Source organism: Neomonachus schauinslandi, chromosome 1 (assembly GCF_002201575.2).
Source record: "Neomonachus schauinslandi chromosome 1, ASM220157v2, whole genome shotgun sequence".
Taxonomy (NCBI): Eukaryota; Metazoa; Chordata; class Mammalia; order Carnivora; family Phocidae; genus Neomonachus; species Neomonachus schauinslandi.
Genome location: NC_058403.1, coordinates 203,493,914 through 203,507,354, shown reverse-complemented (window position 1 = coordinate 203,507,354; position 13,441 = coordinate 203,493,914). Strand labels below are relative to the sequence as shown.

General features: G+C 58.5%; 1 protein-coding gene across 2 annotated transcripts in view; it reads right to left on the bottom strand.

The window, feature by feature from the left end:
- The window catches only part of WIZ (WIZ zinc finger), a 24,320-nt gene extending 10,924 nt beyond the window's left edge, over positions 1-13,396 (bottom strand). Inside the window, exons 1-4 of one of the 2 annotated variants that reach the window (XM_044917672.1) lie at positions 13,138-13,396; positions 8,052-8,124; positions 4,265-6,405; positions 2,719-3,042 (exon numbers count right to left, since the gene is read on the bottom strand). In XM_044917672.1, coding sequence (XP_044773607.1) covers positions 2,719-3,042; positions 4,265-6,405; positions 8,052-8,124; positions 13,138-13,342 — 2,743 coding nt within the window. In that variant the 5' untranslated portion in view covers positions 13,343-13,396. The remainder of the gene's footprint in view (positions 1-2,718; positions 3,043-4,264; positions 6,406-8,051; positions 8,125-13,137) is intronic. The other variant, XM_044917675.1, reaches the window with a different exon arrangement.
- Between the last annotated feature and the right edge of the window lie 45 nt (positions 13,397-13,441).

Below are 13,441 nucleotides of genomic sequence, written 5' to 3'. Positions count from 1 at the left end.
CCCCCCGCGCGCGGCCCCGCCGCCGCCTTGCTCTCCGCTTTTGTCACTCGGCACTGGGCGGTGGAGGCGGCCATCTTGGCTCCGGCGCACGCGGGGCGGCCGCCCCAGGCGGGAGCAGCCGAGCGCCGAGCGCCGCCGCCGAGCCCGCTCCGTTCCGCCCCGCCCCTCGGGGCGCGCCCAGGGCGGCCGGCCGAGCGCCGAGCGCCGCGAGCGAGCGAAACACTTGTCCGGCCCTGCGGGCCGGGGGTTGGGGGATGGGGCTGGAGCCTCAGGGAGCCGCCCGCACCCGGGTTCGCGGAAGCACGTACGCCGCGCTGAGTACGGCGGCCAACTGCACTCCCACCCCTGGCCTGGACAGGACGGGACGCTCTTCCCCCCACCCCGAACACCCCTAAGGCTAAAATGGGAATCCTCCGACCACACGCATTTGTCTTAACAGCATCCAGGCTCCTGGAGCCCCGACGGGAGGAGCTAGGACCTGCCCCGGAATCTTGTTCCATTCCCTATCCTGGAATTCTCCCTTCCGTGTTGGAGATCTTGGAAGACACCAGATCCCAGCTATGAGGATCCCACACCATCCTGGTAGCCAAATGTCCCCCCGCCCCCGCCGGCGCTGTCCCGCAATCCTACGGAACTCCCCACACGACCGCCAGCACCCCATTTCAGGCACAACCTGTTTCTCCCCAACACCAAACCGATTGCCCCCAGCTGTTCCTTGACAGCTGAGTGGGGCCAGAATCTGACCGTTGCCCCGCCCCCAACCGGGCACCCGCCCCCTATGGCCCACTTAGTGATGTGGGAGATGCTCCTAAAAACAACGGTGCGGGCGGGTGCCCAGACCTAGCCTTAATCTTGGACATCTTTCCTTAAGGCAAGGCTTCCAGGATCTTCTGAACCACTCCTTAACGGCCCCCCCGCCCACCAGGTGATAACCGAAAGCCTGATCAGAGCCCCCCATCCCCCACCCTATGGACAAGGCCAGGGCAGTACCAGACTGAATCCTGACACCCCAATGGCTTGGCCATCTCTGTCAGCACTGACTAAGGGCTGCCACATAGGTCTTCTGGTGGAAACAGGTTGACCAGAGCTGAACCTGACTGCTGGACACAGGCTGCCATCCCTGGGGGGCCTGACCCAGTGCCAAGTAACCAGTTTGAGCCTGACCTTCAGGCCTCTACCAGAGTGACAAAAGACGAGGGCAAGGCTGTAGCTTACCAACTACCTCCTGTGCCCCCAGCCATCCTCAGAGCCAGCTCCACTTCTCAGCCAGCCCTGAGACACCACAAACCTAGCCAGGTATGTGAGCTGAATGCCCCGGCGACAGCCTTCAACAGAGGCAAGAAGCCTGAGGTCATGTCCCTACTCTGCCTCTTTCCAAACTGTGACTTCAACCAGCCACTATGTCCTTTCTGTGTCTCGGTCTCCTTGTCCAAGGAGGAGAGGGGGCTTTGATAGCACCACTCTCCACTTTGCAGACCCTCAGGTGCCTTTCACTGGTAAGGGGGCTTGCAGATGGGTCCAGCGGAGTTCAGAGTACAGATCTAGGTAGGACCCTGGAAGCTACAGGAAGGAGAAACAGAAGGAAACCTTAGCCCCAAGCAGCCCCTGGACAGTTCCCCCTGTTCAGGAACTTCTCCATTCCCCAGAGCCCACCTACTCCTCACTGCCAAGTTCTCTGCTTTGAGATTCAGTTAAGGCTCCTACAAAGTCAGGCTTTTCAAAGCTGGGTACTTCACCTTTCCACTCCCTCAGTGGTGCCCAGCCCTAGGGTCCTTCACCAAAATGTTACTTCTGAATTTCCCAAGCTGTCCTCCATGGAGAGACCACCGAACATGGTGTTCAGAAGTCTAGCTCTGCTGCTTTGTGGCTGTGTGGCAAAGCAGATGACCTACAGTTTCCTTATCCACAAAACAAGAACACAACAATCCTTAGCCCCACGGAATGGTTTTGAGGCATAAATGGGATGAAACCTTAGTATACAACGAGCACTCAGTTATGGGAAGGGTTATCAATGCTGCTGGACAAAGTAGGCACCAAGGAAAATCCGGAATGTAGACTCCAGCTCTGCAATGTCTGACAAAATTACAACTAACCTTGCACTAGCCACATTTCAAGTGCTCCATAGCCATATGTGGCCATTAGTGACCTACAGAAGACGTATCTAAAGAACCTTTCCATCTCAGAAAGTTCTATCAGACAGCGCTGCTCTAGACAGAAGATGTTTCTAAGAGCAAGGACACTGGAGCCTGACCTGTTTGGGGTTTCAAATCCCAGCTCCACCCCTTCTGGCTGTGTGTCCTTGGGCAAGTTAATTAATTTCATTGTACCTCAGTTTCCTAATCTGTAAAATGGGGATAATAATAACACCTGCCTTATAGCGTCATTGTGAGGATGTAAATAAGTTTGTGTTTGTAAAGTGCTTAGAACATATTTGGCTCCTAGTAAGAGCTGAATAAGCGTGTGTTAAAATCACTGTCAGGCAAGGCAGGGATGAACTGGATCCAGAAGTAGCCCTGGCCCAGCCCCTGAGTAAAACAAAAATAACCTCTAAATGGCAGGGCAGTTGTAAGGACAGTTGTCAGCATACTTTGTAAAGTGACTTGGAACACTACCAGGAAAGTGAAGTGGCTGTCCCTCCCTCCCCCCCCCACCGCCGCATCTCTCTGGGCCCCTGAGAAGGGTCAGGGCCCCAACCCAATCCGCACCCTCTCCCCTTACCATCTCCGTAGGCTGGCCCAGGGTCCTCAGCCCAGGGGGGTGGAAAGGGCACTGCGAGAGGTAAGCGGGGCCGACGCGAGGTCAAGAAGCCACTAGGTGACCCCCCAGGTTCACAGCCCAGGGGGCTGGGGGGCCGCTCAGCAGCAGAGGTGGCCAGCAGCTCTTGCAGGATGTTGATGGGCGACACGGTGAGCTCCCAGTTAGTGATGCCGAAGTCGCGTAGGTGGGCCCGTGCGTGGCTGGAGAGGCCGGCCCGGGTGTCGAAGCCAGCCCCACAGAAGTCACAGCGCATCAGGCTAAAGGTGCCTGGGTCAAAGTTAGCCACTGTGGAGGGAGAGAAGACATGGACTGCCTGGAGGGGTGACTCTCTGGCCCCAGCCCTCCCCGTTCCCGGGGCTTTTCTCCCACACAGATCACACAGCCAGTGCCACCTGTGACCCTGGACACCTCCCTTTCCCTTCGCCATTCACCCTCCTGTCTGTATCAGCTCCCATGTGCTCACATGTCCTCCCATCCTCCCACTCCAAGAAGCCTCCTCTGCCTGACCTTCTAGGTTTCTCCTCACATAGTTCTTGGCATCAGGGACTCCACCCTCAGAAATCCTTCTCCAGTTGTGGATTTGCAATCCTTTGGCTGAGTGTTCGATTAATATCCTTCTCGTGTCTAAAGCGCATGCCTATTTTTGCTCACTATCACTCCAGTGCTGTCAATTAAATCTTTGTTGAATGAAGAAATGGCCAAATGGATGGGATGTTCTCCTCTGGGAGCCCACTTGGACGCCCCCAGGTGGAGTCAGGGACCTCATATGGGCTTCCCCAGCCCCCAGCTTCCTCCATCACAGCCCTGGTCACTCACCATTGTAAGTGCCTAATTTTGTGGCTGTCTGCCCCCTGCCCCTTACCCTCAGTGCATGCATATGTGCGTGCATGCATACACACACAAACACATGCACGCACGCACGCGCACGCGCACACACACACACTCAAACACCACACCAGCACCTCCCTCAAGTGGGATCCATGTCTGCCAGCGTCAGAACCACCCAGGGCACTCGTGTTGGAGACAGACCTCCAGAATCAGAACCCTAGTGCCTGGGAATCTGCATACCTCACAGGCTGCCCCAGGGGTTCTGAAGCTGGCCAGGGTCCCACCCTTCTATTACTGGGCCATGAACTCCAGGAGATCAGGGACTGCTGTTTCGTTCTCTGCTGTGTCCCCAGGTGCCCAGAACAGAGGGGACCTCTCTCAATAAATATTTGTTGAATGAAGACATCAGTGACATTCCCTGCCTGGGGCTGCCTCCTCTGCCCACACTCCTTCCTCCAGCGGCCGGAAGGGCCAGGGCATTGGGGCGTCCCCGCACCTCCACCGATGTGGTGGCCTCTGCCGCGGCTCCCAGTCTTCCAGAAGGGGAGGCCCTGACTTCCCCCTGCTTGGCACTATGGGAGGATTTAGAGTGAGGGTTGCTCGGTTCAGAACTCAGCTGCCGGGCTGTGCGTCTCTTGGGCCTCGGAGGGAGGTGGGTGCCGGAGCGAAGCCGCCCTACCTTTTTTCTTCTTCTTCTGGAAGGAGAACCTGCGCTCAATGGCCTTCACCTCCTCGGCAGAGATGAAGTGTCGCACATTGTAGCTGACGCCCACGCGGTTCAGGTGGCCCCGGACATGGTTGGCCAAGCCGATGCCGTTGTGGAAGCGATCGGGGCAGTAGGGACACTTGCGCTCCTCGTGCTTTAGGGCCACCGCTGGGTCCCCGTCCAGGAGGGCGTCCAGCCCCAGCGGGCCACCCAGCGGCGCCTCCAGGAGCAAGAAGTCCAGGGGATGGGCGCCCCCCAGCCCCAGCTCCTCAGGCTGCAGCTTTGGGGGCACCCTGGTCGCCGCAGCCATGACCTGTGGCCCCAGCTTTGCCACCAGCACAAGCGGCACCATCCCTCGGAGCTGCTGCTGCTGTGCCCGCGAGGCCTCAGCTGCCCTCAGAGCTTTCCGGAAGGTCCGCTTCAGGTCCAGGGCCAGCTGCGGGATGAGGCCAGGGGCAGCTAGGGGTGGAAAAACCCCATTTTCGGGGGAAAAGTCCATTTCCGAGGCCAGTGGTATGTCTTCCTCCTCTTCACTCCAAGGGTGTCTCTGGTCCCCCAGCTGGGCCGGGAGCCCCTGCGGGGGGACCACGCTCTTGTTTCTACTGGGCTGTAAGGAGTAGGGGGTGGATGCTAGAGGTGAGGGAAAGGCTGGCCTTCCGGGGGGCCTCTGGTCTGAGCCGTGCAGAAGGGGCTTTGACAGTGGGAAATCCCTCATGCCCAGCTGTTGGCAGCCTGGGCCAAAGGCCAGGCTGGGGTCATATCCAGCGGGGTTCTCCTGCCACGAGGGGGCCAAGAGCAGTTCAGCTTTACCAAAGTAGTCCTCAGCAGCATCAGGGAAGCGGGCATATGCATCCTGGCTGGTGCCCGGCTGGCTGGCAGGGTCCTCCTCAAAAGCCTCGGCATCGTCCTCCCAGTGGGGCTGGGCATGTGCAAGCCTCATGTGCTCCCTGAGCAGGCTCTCACTGGGCGCAGGGAAGCCACAGAAAACGCAGCCTCTGAGCCTTGAGGAGGCTCGGTAGGATCGGTAGGTGAGGGTGGTGGCATCAGGGCCTGGGCTGCCAGCCCCGCTGCCGCTCCCGAAGGGCTCCCTGGCAGGCTGGCCGGGAGGCTCGCGCACGTGCAGTTTGGCATGCTGCACAAAGGCCTTGGAGGAATTGGTGCCAAAGATGCACTTGGGGCACTGCAGCCGTGCCTCCCGGCCCTCATCGCCTGGGGGTACCTGCTTCAGTTTCTGGATCTCTTCGATGATCTTCTCCCGGGAGGCCTGGTGCAACTGCCGGTGCTGCTCCAGGGCACCGGGGTCGGCGAAGGCCCAGCCGCACTCTCCGCAGGCCAGCAGTGGGGCCAAGTCAGCGGGGGGCTCCTGGCCCGGGGCTCGGCGGTGCTGGCTCATGTGCTCCAGAAGGTGCTCCTTCTGCTTGAAGTAGATGCTGCACTCGATGCACGGGAACACGGCCGGCTCCTCGTCCTCATCCTCATCTGGGCTGGCCACCCCCTTGGCCACCTCCTCCAGCAGCTCACACAGGTAGGGCCCCGTCCGGATCGGGGGCAGCAATGGCTGCAGCCGCTCCACAGATGCCTCTGAGTTCACCGTCCAGGTCTGCGTGGCCACCTCCGAGGCCGACCTGGGGAGGCCCCACTCCGATGGCTGAGCCAGCCCTTCGAGGTCTGCCAGGTGCTCTCTGGTGTCCACCACCGTCACATCCAACGTCTTAGTGGTATCTTCCACCGGGACGAGCACTGTCCTGAAGGAGGTGAGGGGCAGGGGCTGGGGCGGCAGGTCCAGGTGCAGCTCTGCATCCTGGGATGGGGCCTGCTCATCTGTGTCTCGGAGCCAGTCGAACCTGGGGTGGCCCCGGGGGACCTTCTCCAAGAGCTTCGCTTCACCCTGATGGTGCAAGAACCTTCTAGATCCCTCAAGCTCAATGTGGGGCTTCAGAGTTCTCACAATGACCGAGTCCTCGAACCTCCGCTCAGATGGGATGCCCTCCCTGGCTTCCTGGACCAGGGGGTGCTCCCAGGTCCCCTGGCCATCAGGGGGGCCAGGGAAGTGGCCCAGGAGGTGGGGTGGTGGGGAGCCCGGCTGGAAGTCCAGGCTGCCTCCATCCCAGCAACTGCAAGGAAGTGCCAATGGGGACAGGTTAGCCACAGGCCTCAGTTTCCCTTCCTTGGGCAGGGGAGGGGGTCCTTGTAGGCAATCTGAGACAAGCCCCAGAGACCCAGCCTGAGGGTGACCTCAGAGGGGCCGGGAGTGTGGAGGTGAGGGCGGGGAGGTAGGGGGAGTGGATGTGGCCCTTCCAGAGCTGTTGGACCAAAAACCACATTCAGCTCCCAGGACACACCTGTCCATGTAGCCCAGCCCCGTTGCTTTGTGGGAGAGTATGCAGGGTCCACCAGGGGTCATACCAGGGTCACAAGGCATGTCCTCGAGTCTGGCGGCACAGTCAACTCTCATCTGTCTCCCAGGAGGGCCCAAGGCTCTGATCTGTGCCCCCAGCTGCATAAGACCAAGAGGTTTTCCCCCAACTGGGGTGATTTAGTTCATTTAGTCTCACCTTCCAGCAAATTTCGTGCAACTCAGTGGCATAAACAACTCAGGGGTATGCCCTTTCCCCTGCAGCTCCCCTCTTGCAAGGGCAGAGTCAAGAGTGGTTGAAGGACCCTGCTCAGCCTCTGGCCCCAAGGACCCTGACCTCCTTTGGGGGAAAGGGGGAAGGCGAAGCAACCTCACTGAGCCTCAGTTTTCCAATCCTAAAAATGGGAACGAGTCCCCAAAACCAGGAGCCCCTGTGTCCTTACACAACATCTAAGGAGCTTTCTCATATCCACAGTCAAAGAAAAGTTCACATGAGGTATGTACTCATTTAAATAGTCGCAACTACAAGCCTTCAAATGAGGACCTTGACCCCGATCCCGGGAAGTGTAGGGAGAGGAGGACACAACTCCGTGCTGGGGAAATGCTTCACTTCCCCAGATGCCTGGCTCCTGGTAAGCCCACAACCAACGTGGGTTCTTATCATGACTGTTGCTGATAAATCTCCTTTCATTTTCAGGACCCTGCCTCCAGGAGGGGTTATCGATTGTGCCTACCCAACAGGTACAGAAATGGGTTCACCGAGAGGCCGAGCAGAAATCACGGGGTCACCTCTCTCAGCCCCATCGGTGACATGTGACACCAACAGGACCACCCCCCCTCCAGGGCCATGGCAAAGATCCAGTGGGGTAAACCTCTGCCAAGAGGCTAGTCCACAGCAAGCGCTCAACAAATGGGAGCTATCATTAACCCATTGCAACGCTTATTACATATGAGCACCCACCAAGACTTAATAAAGGGTCGCTGCTATCACCATTGCTGTCAGTTCCTGCTCCTGTCCAACCTCCCTGGGGTCCTCAAGGCCAGTTTGTGAGATGCGCCTTAGGGACTCTATTTTACAGATGGGGAAACTGAGGCTTAGAGAGGCCTGGCATCATTCTAAGGGTCACCTGGCAGAGACAGGACTCCAAGGGTCTAACCTTCAGGCTCCTGTCCCTCTGGCCCTGCTCCTGGCAGGGATAATGAGAGTTGACTGTCTGTGTTCATCCCAGTCTTCCCCACCCCCTGCACATGCCCAGGGGCTTGCCTGCTGGGAGCCACCTCCTCCTGCCTGGCCTCCTGATTCCCTCCTTTCCCCTTCTCGCTCCCCGGGGGCTTCCTTTGGGCCTAGGCACATCCTGCTTGCCCCCCTGCCCTCCCTGAGGTCAGGGCCAGCGTGGCACTCACCAGCTGCTGATCCGATGGGTGGCGGAGGTGGCACGGGGGAGGGCTTCGCTGAGGCCGGGATGGGGCTGCCCGTCTGCAACAGAGAGGGGAGACCCTGAGGGGCTGGGGTCCCCCTGGCCGGGGTCCTTCACAACACCCCAGCTCCGGGAGCCCTGCCGGGCACCTCGGAAGGGCCCAGCCGGCTCCCCACCCCTCTCTGAGAGGCCTTTGGCCTCTGCGCTCCTGAGCCTTGAAAGGGGTCTCTTCGGAGGAGTCTCCTGGGGGACCCCTGGGGCTTCCTGCCTTCAACCCTCCTCTCTGCCCCCACCCAGCAGCCAAGGTGATTTTTTAAAATCACACCCTGGTAAAAACTCACCTGACTTCTCATCCTACCTCTGATAAAAGCTAGGTTCCCAGCCACTAGCTACAAAGCCCTGCAAGGTGGGATGTCGCCAGGTCTCTCCAGCCTCATTCCCTCTCCTTGCCCCTCACTCACTCTGCCCTGACTCCTCTTGACGCCTCAAGCGCACCCAACTTTTTCTGGCCACTCCGGAGCCTCTGCATTGGCTATTCCTTCCGTCTGGAGAGTCCTTCCCTGGCCACTCACCAAAGGGATCCCCTAGGACTTTGTCTCTTGTCACCTGTTTCATTTCTTTCTTCACACTCTCTGAAATCGCCGGGTTCCTTTTACGGATGCCTGCCTGCCTGTGTCCCTGCTAGCATACGAAGCACCCGCTGAGGGTGGGGACTTTTTCAGCCTCATTCACTGTAGCATCCCAGTGCCTGGCACACAGCTGGTGCTCAACCAACACTTGCCAGATGATGAGTGAGGAGCTCTAAGCCTGAGCTGCAGAGGGCCTGTCCCTGCCTCCCAGGCCCCCTTCCAGGCCTAAGTCCTAGAATCAAATCCCCTCCTGGGACCTCTCACACAGATAGAGCCAACTCTCCATTATCCGCCTGTGGAGCCAACGCCTGGAGCGACCGCAGGAATCCTGGCCTGTGCCTCTTCTGCCCGCCGCACTCGCCCGACATGGGTGAATGTGCCAGCTGGGGTGCAGGCCAACTGCCTGGGCCAAGGTTAACACACGGGGGGAACTTGCGCCCCATCCAGAGCCTGACAGAGGCAATTGCTGGATTAGCTTCAACCAGAGGATGGTCCAGAAAGAGGGCTAGGGCCAGGGCTAGTTCTTTTTCCAATCCCCCATGGTTCAATTTGCCCAGGAAATTGAGAGCTGACTGTCAGGAGCCAAAGCATCAAAAGTGCCATCAGGGGCGGCGTGGGGGGATCAGAAAGTCGTGGTCACTGTCTGTGGGTCTTCCTACAGAGCCTGAGAGAAGGGCTGTGACCGTCACATGGCCTCTGGAAGGTGAGGGTGGCGATGGGGGTACACACATCTGCACTGTCTCGAGCTGTTTCTCAGCCTCAGCACTATGGCATGTAGGGCTGGATGATTTTCTGTGCACTGCGGGATGCTGCACATTATCCCCGGCCCCTCCCCACTAGATGCTGGTAGCCCCCTGGCCCCTGGCCCTGCAGTCATGACAACAAAAGGTGTCTATAGACATGGCCAAAGCGTCCCTTGCAGGCAGAGTGGCCCCCCATTCGAGGCCCCCTGGGGTAGACTGATGGGGAGCAGAGCCAGACTAAGGGTATGCTCAAATGCAAGGGCGGGTATAGGGTGGGAGGACAAGGTGGGTGTTGGAGACGGCGTGAGGGTTGGGAAAGCAAGGCCTGAACCAGCCAAGGGAGAGAGACCTCAAAAAAATGTGGTCTCTTGAGAACACAAGACCATAAATGTGAGCTACTCGGGGGAGGGCAAGTCATTCAGTGGCATCAAGCCCCTGCACAGCCTAAAGGTGCAGTCTGAGGGTGTGGGCGTCCTGCTTCTGAGATTCTGGGACCCCAGCTGCTGAGATTCTGGGCGTCCCAGATTCGTTGATTCTGCAATTGGCGTTGTCTAAGGATTCCACGAGCCAGGGGGCTGTGTTGGCCTCTTTGAGCAGCTCCAGCGAGGCTCCTATTTTTAGTGGCAGCATTTTGGAGGAAGCAGGCCAAGCAGGGCCCCGTGTCCAAGACACCTGGGGGCTGGGGGGCTTGCCCAGGGGCCTCCATGACTGGCAGGGATCCAGAAGTCACTGCAGGTCAGACGAAGTATCTGGATGCAGCCCTTGGCAGTGGCCATGTCAAAGGGCCCTCATGGATTCCTGCTATCTGTGGGTCCCCGAGAGGGTTTGAAAATGAGAGAAGGAAAATGAGAAGGGTATCCACGAGCATCTGGAACCCCAAGCCGGGCAGCTTGGCAGCATGGCCAAGAATCTAGACTTTGGAGGCAGACAGATCCAAGTTCAAGGCCCAGCAGTGACCGAAGGGCACACCTTTCCCACCTGTTTCCTTCTCTGTATAAAGGAGACAGCTACCACCCATCTTTCAGGGCTAGCGACGGATGCCAAGGAGATCACACAGTACATGCTCCATCCAGAGACGCAGTGGTAGGGGGGAAGAAAGGGCTGTGAGGGTGCCTGGGATGGGGGTCGGGGCTGGCCCAGAGGTGTGCCAGGTTGGAAGCTGGAGGCTGGACCGAGAGCCTCAGGTCAGCTCACTCCATGCTCTGATTTCCTCCCCAGCCTGGGGCCCCACGCAAGGGCAGAAATAATGTGTCGTTTGTCCCCTGGCCCCCTGGTCCCAATGCCAAGCACGCACCAGACTCCATCAATCCATGTGGACCATCTCAGCCCCCCAAGCCTTGGCTGCATCCAGTAGGCCAAAGAGAGAGAGGCCAAACGTCAGGCGGGGGCTGTAAGGAGGCTGTGAGGTCTCCAAGCCAATAGCCATAGTAGAGGAGAGAGAAGGCAGTGGAATCATCCGCGTCCAGACGGAGAAGTTCGGAAGTAGCCGCTTCAGGGGTACCTTTGGGGATCTCCAAGGGCAGGGCTGGGGTGAGGGAGGGCCCAGGCTTCGGGGTGGAACAGCAGCCCCAGAGGCTGTTCCTATTTTATAGGCATCACAAGACTCCTAGGGCAGGTGCCTGAGCCAGGAAGGGGGGTCGAGCAGGCCGAGAGGACAGCAGGGGAGGCGCCGTGTCCCAAGCCTAGGCCCTCCTCTAACCTCCAAGCTGTGACCCCACCCAGGTCAAGCCACCCCTGTCGCATGCCCCCATTTGCTCAAGGACATCATTAAGGGTGGGTCTGGCCCCCTTTTGGCAGCCACATTCCCCCCCTCCCTAGGCACATGCACTGGAGCCTGGTTGATTCCCTGGAGCAAGTGAGGAGGCACCTACCTACCTCCCTACTTACCTTCCCCCTCTCTTGCCAGACCTGGGGCTTCTGCCCGGTAGAAAAGAAGTGACCATCCTCAGAATCAGACCCAGAGAGGACTCGGGGCCCCAGACCCTGCTTCCCTGGGGTTCTCACAAAATCAAGGTCTCAGGCCTGCCAGGGCTGGCCAGCTGCATGACCTGGAACATGGTCCTGCCAACCTCCGGGCCTCGGTTACTAACGGTTCGGAGGAGGGGGTTGCTAAGGTTCCCTGAGCATGGATACTCTCACCCTCAGTGCCCTCACCCTGTCATCCCCCTGTGTAACACCTTTGGGTGCTACCCATCACCTCCATGCCATTGCTTATGTGGAACCTGATGCCTATACTCCCCCTGCCCTCTGTGTCTGACTCACTGTTCCTCATCCAGGACTCCAGAAGGCCCCCAGGCTGGGCCCAGCTGGGCTTCACCCACTGCAGCCCCAGTGACTATGTCCTAACACCTGGTGGCTGGTTTGTCTCCCTAGCACCAGATGGCAGGGTCCATGAGGGTGAGGATGGAGTGTGTGTGTGGCCCCAAGAAGGTGCTCTGAAAATATGTGAACTAATATTATGCATGTTGCTAAGGGTGAGTTGGGGCAGGTCAAGGATGCCTTGACCCAGGGTGGTGGTTAAAGACGAGGGCTGTCAAGCCAGGTTAGTGCCAGCTGTCGGACCATGGGCAACTTACTTAACCCCTCAGGGCCTGAATTTTCCCATCTCTAGCACGGGATGATTATAACTGAAGCTACCCTACAGGGATCTTTTAAGAATGACATGAGATGATCACGTAGAAGGCTTGGCACGTAGGAAACTCCTGATGAGGTACATGGAAGTTCCTGGAAACCAAGGCCTATAGGGCAGGCCAAGCAGATGAAGGGAGACATCTGGTGCATCAGCCTGCACTGCCCCCACCACTCTGCTCCTCCCGCCTGGTCCTCCTCCTCACCACAGGACCTTTGCGCCTGCTGTTCCCACCACCTGGCTTATCTTTCCCACCATTCATTCAATGCTCCACTCAAATTCCACCCACTCAGGGAGGTTTCCCAGGTCCTCCAGGCATGATCCTGGCCCTCTGTTTAATACCTTCACGGCACCTGTCACTACCTGTCCTTACGTTATTTATACAGTTGGTTGTTTTCTGTGCCTCCTACCATAATGTCAGGCCTCTGTGGGAAGGGAGTTTTGCCTCTTTTGTTTACGGCTGTATCCCCAGCACCTAGAACACAGCCTGACACATAGTAGTTGCCGAGTATTTAATGAATGAATAACAAATCTTGAGGTGGGGACAGTGTGAGATCCCCTTTTGCTGAGTAAACCAAGGCACAAAGGGGTAGCTGGTGTCCCTGACTACCCAGTCCCTCCCCAGCCACTAGAGGGCACATGCTGTTTTGGCCCATGGCTCAGGAGCAGGACTCACCAAGACAGTGCAGCAAGAGGGAGCTGGGATAGACTGATGGGAATGGGGTATGCCTGAGGAACAAGTGGGCTCTCAGGGCAGTATGTTCAGGGTGCTAAGCTGGGCACCTGGACCCAATGAGTGTGCTCAAAGGAGGGAACGGGGCAAAACTGAGTTCAAGTCCCAGCTCCTAGCCACCCACGGGGTGGGGGGGGCATTTATCAGGTCTTTGGCTCCCAGGGCCTGTTTTCACATCCGTAAAAGGGGAAAATAAGCAGAGTACAAAGAGAAGGCTCTAGACCCAAGCAGAATCAGAATCCCATCTCAAACCCTGCTTGGCTGGGTGACCTAGCCCTCTTGGAACCTCAGGGACCAGGCTGGATGCTCCCCCAGGGCCACAGGGCCCATCCTCTTACCAGAAATGCCACCTCTGCCATCCAGAATGTCTCGGGGTCCCTCCTTGGTGACAGGCAGGTAATGGGTGGACCGGAAGATGCCACCTTCCCCTTCAGCAGCCTCGGCCCCACCTTCGATGTCTTCCCTCGGTGCTGGGCCAGGCAGTCTCTCAGGGCCACGAGGACGATCTGGGGCGGCCAGGCCGCCTGCCAGGGGCCCATCCATGGATGCTCTCTGCCTGGCTCCACTCAATTGCTAGGCTGGCTCAGCAAGGCATTGTAGGTCTGGGGGCAGAGAGATAGGTGCTTAGGGGAGGTAGGAAAG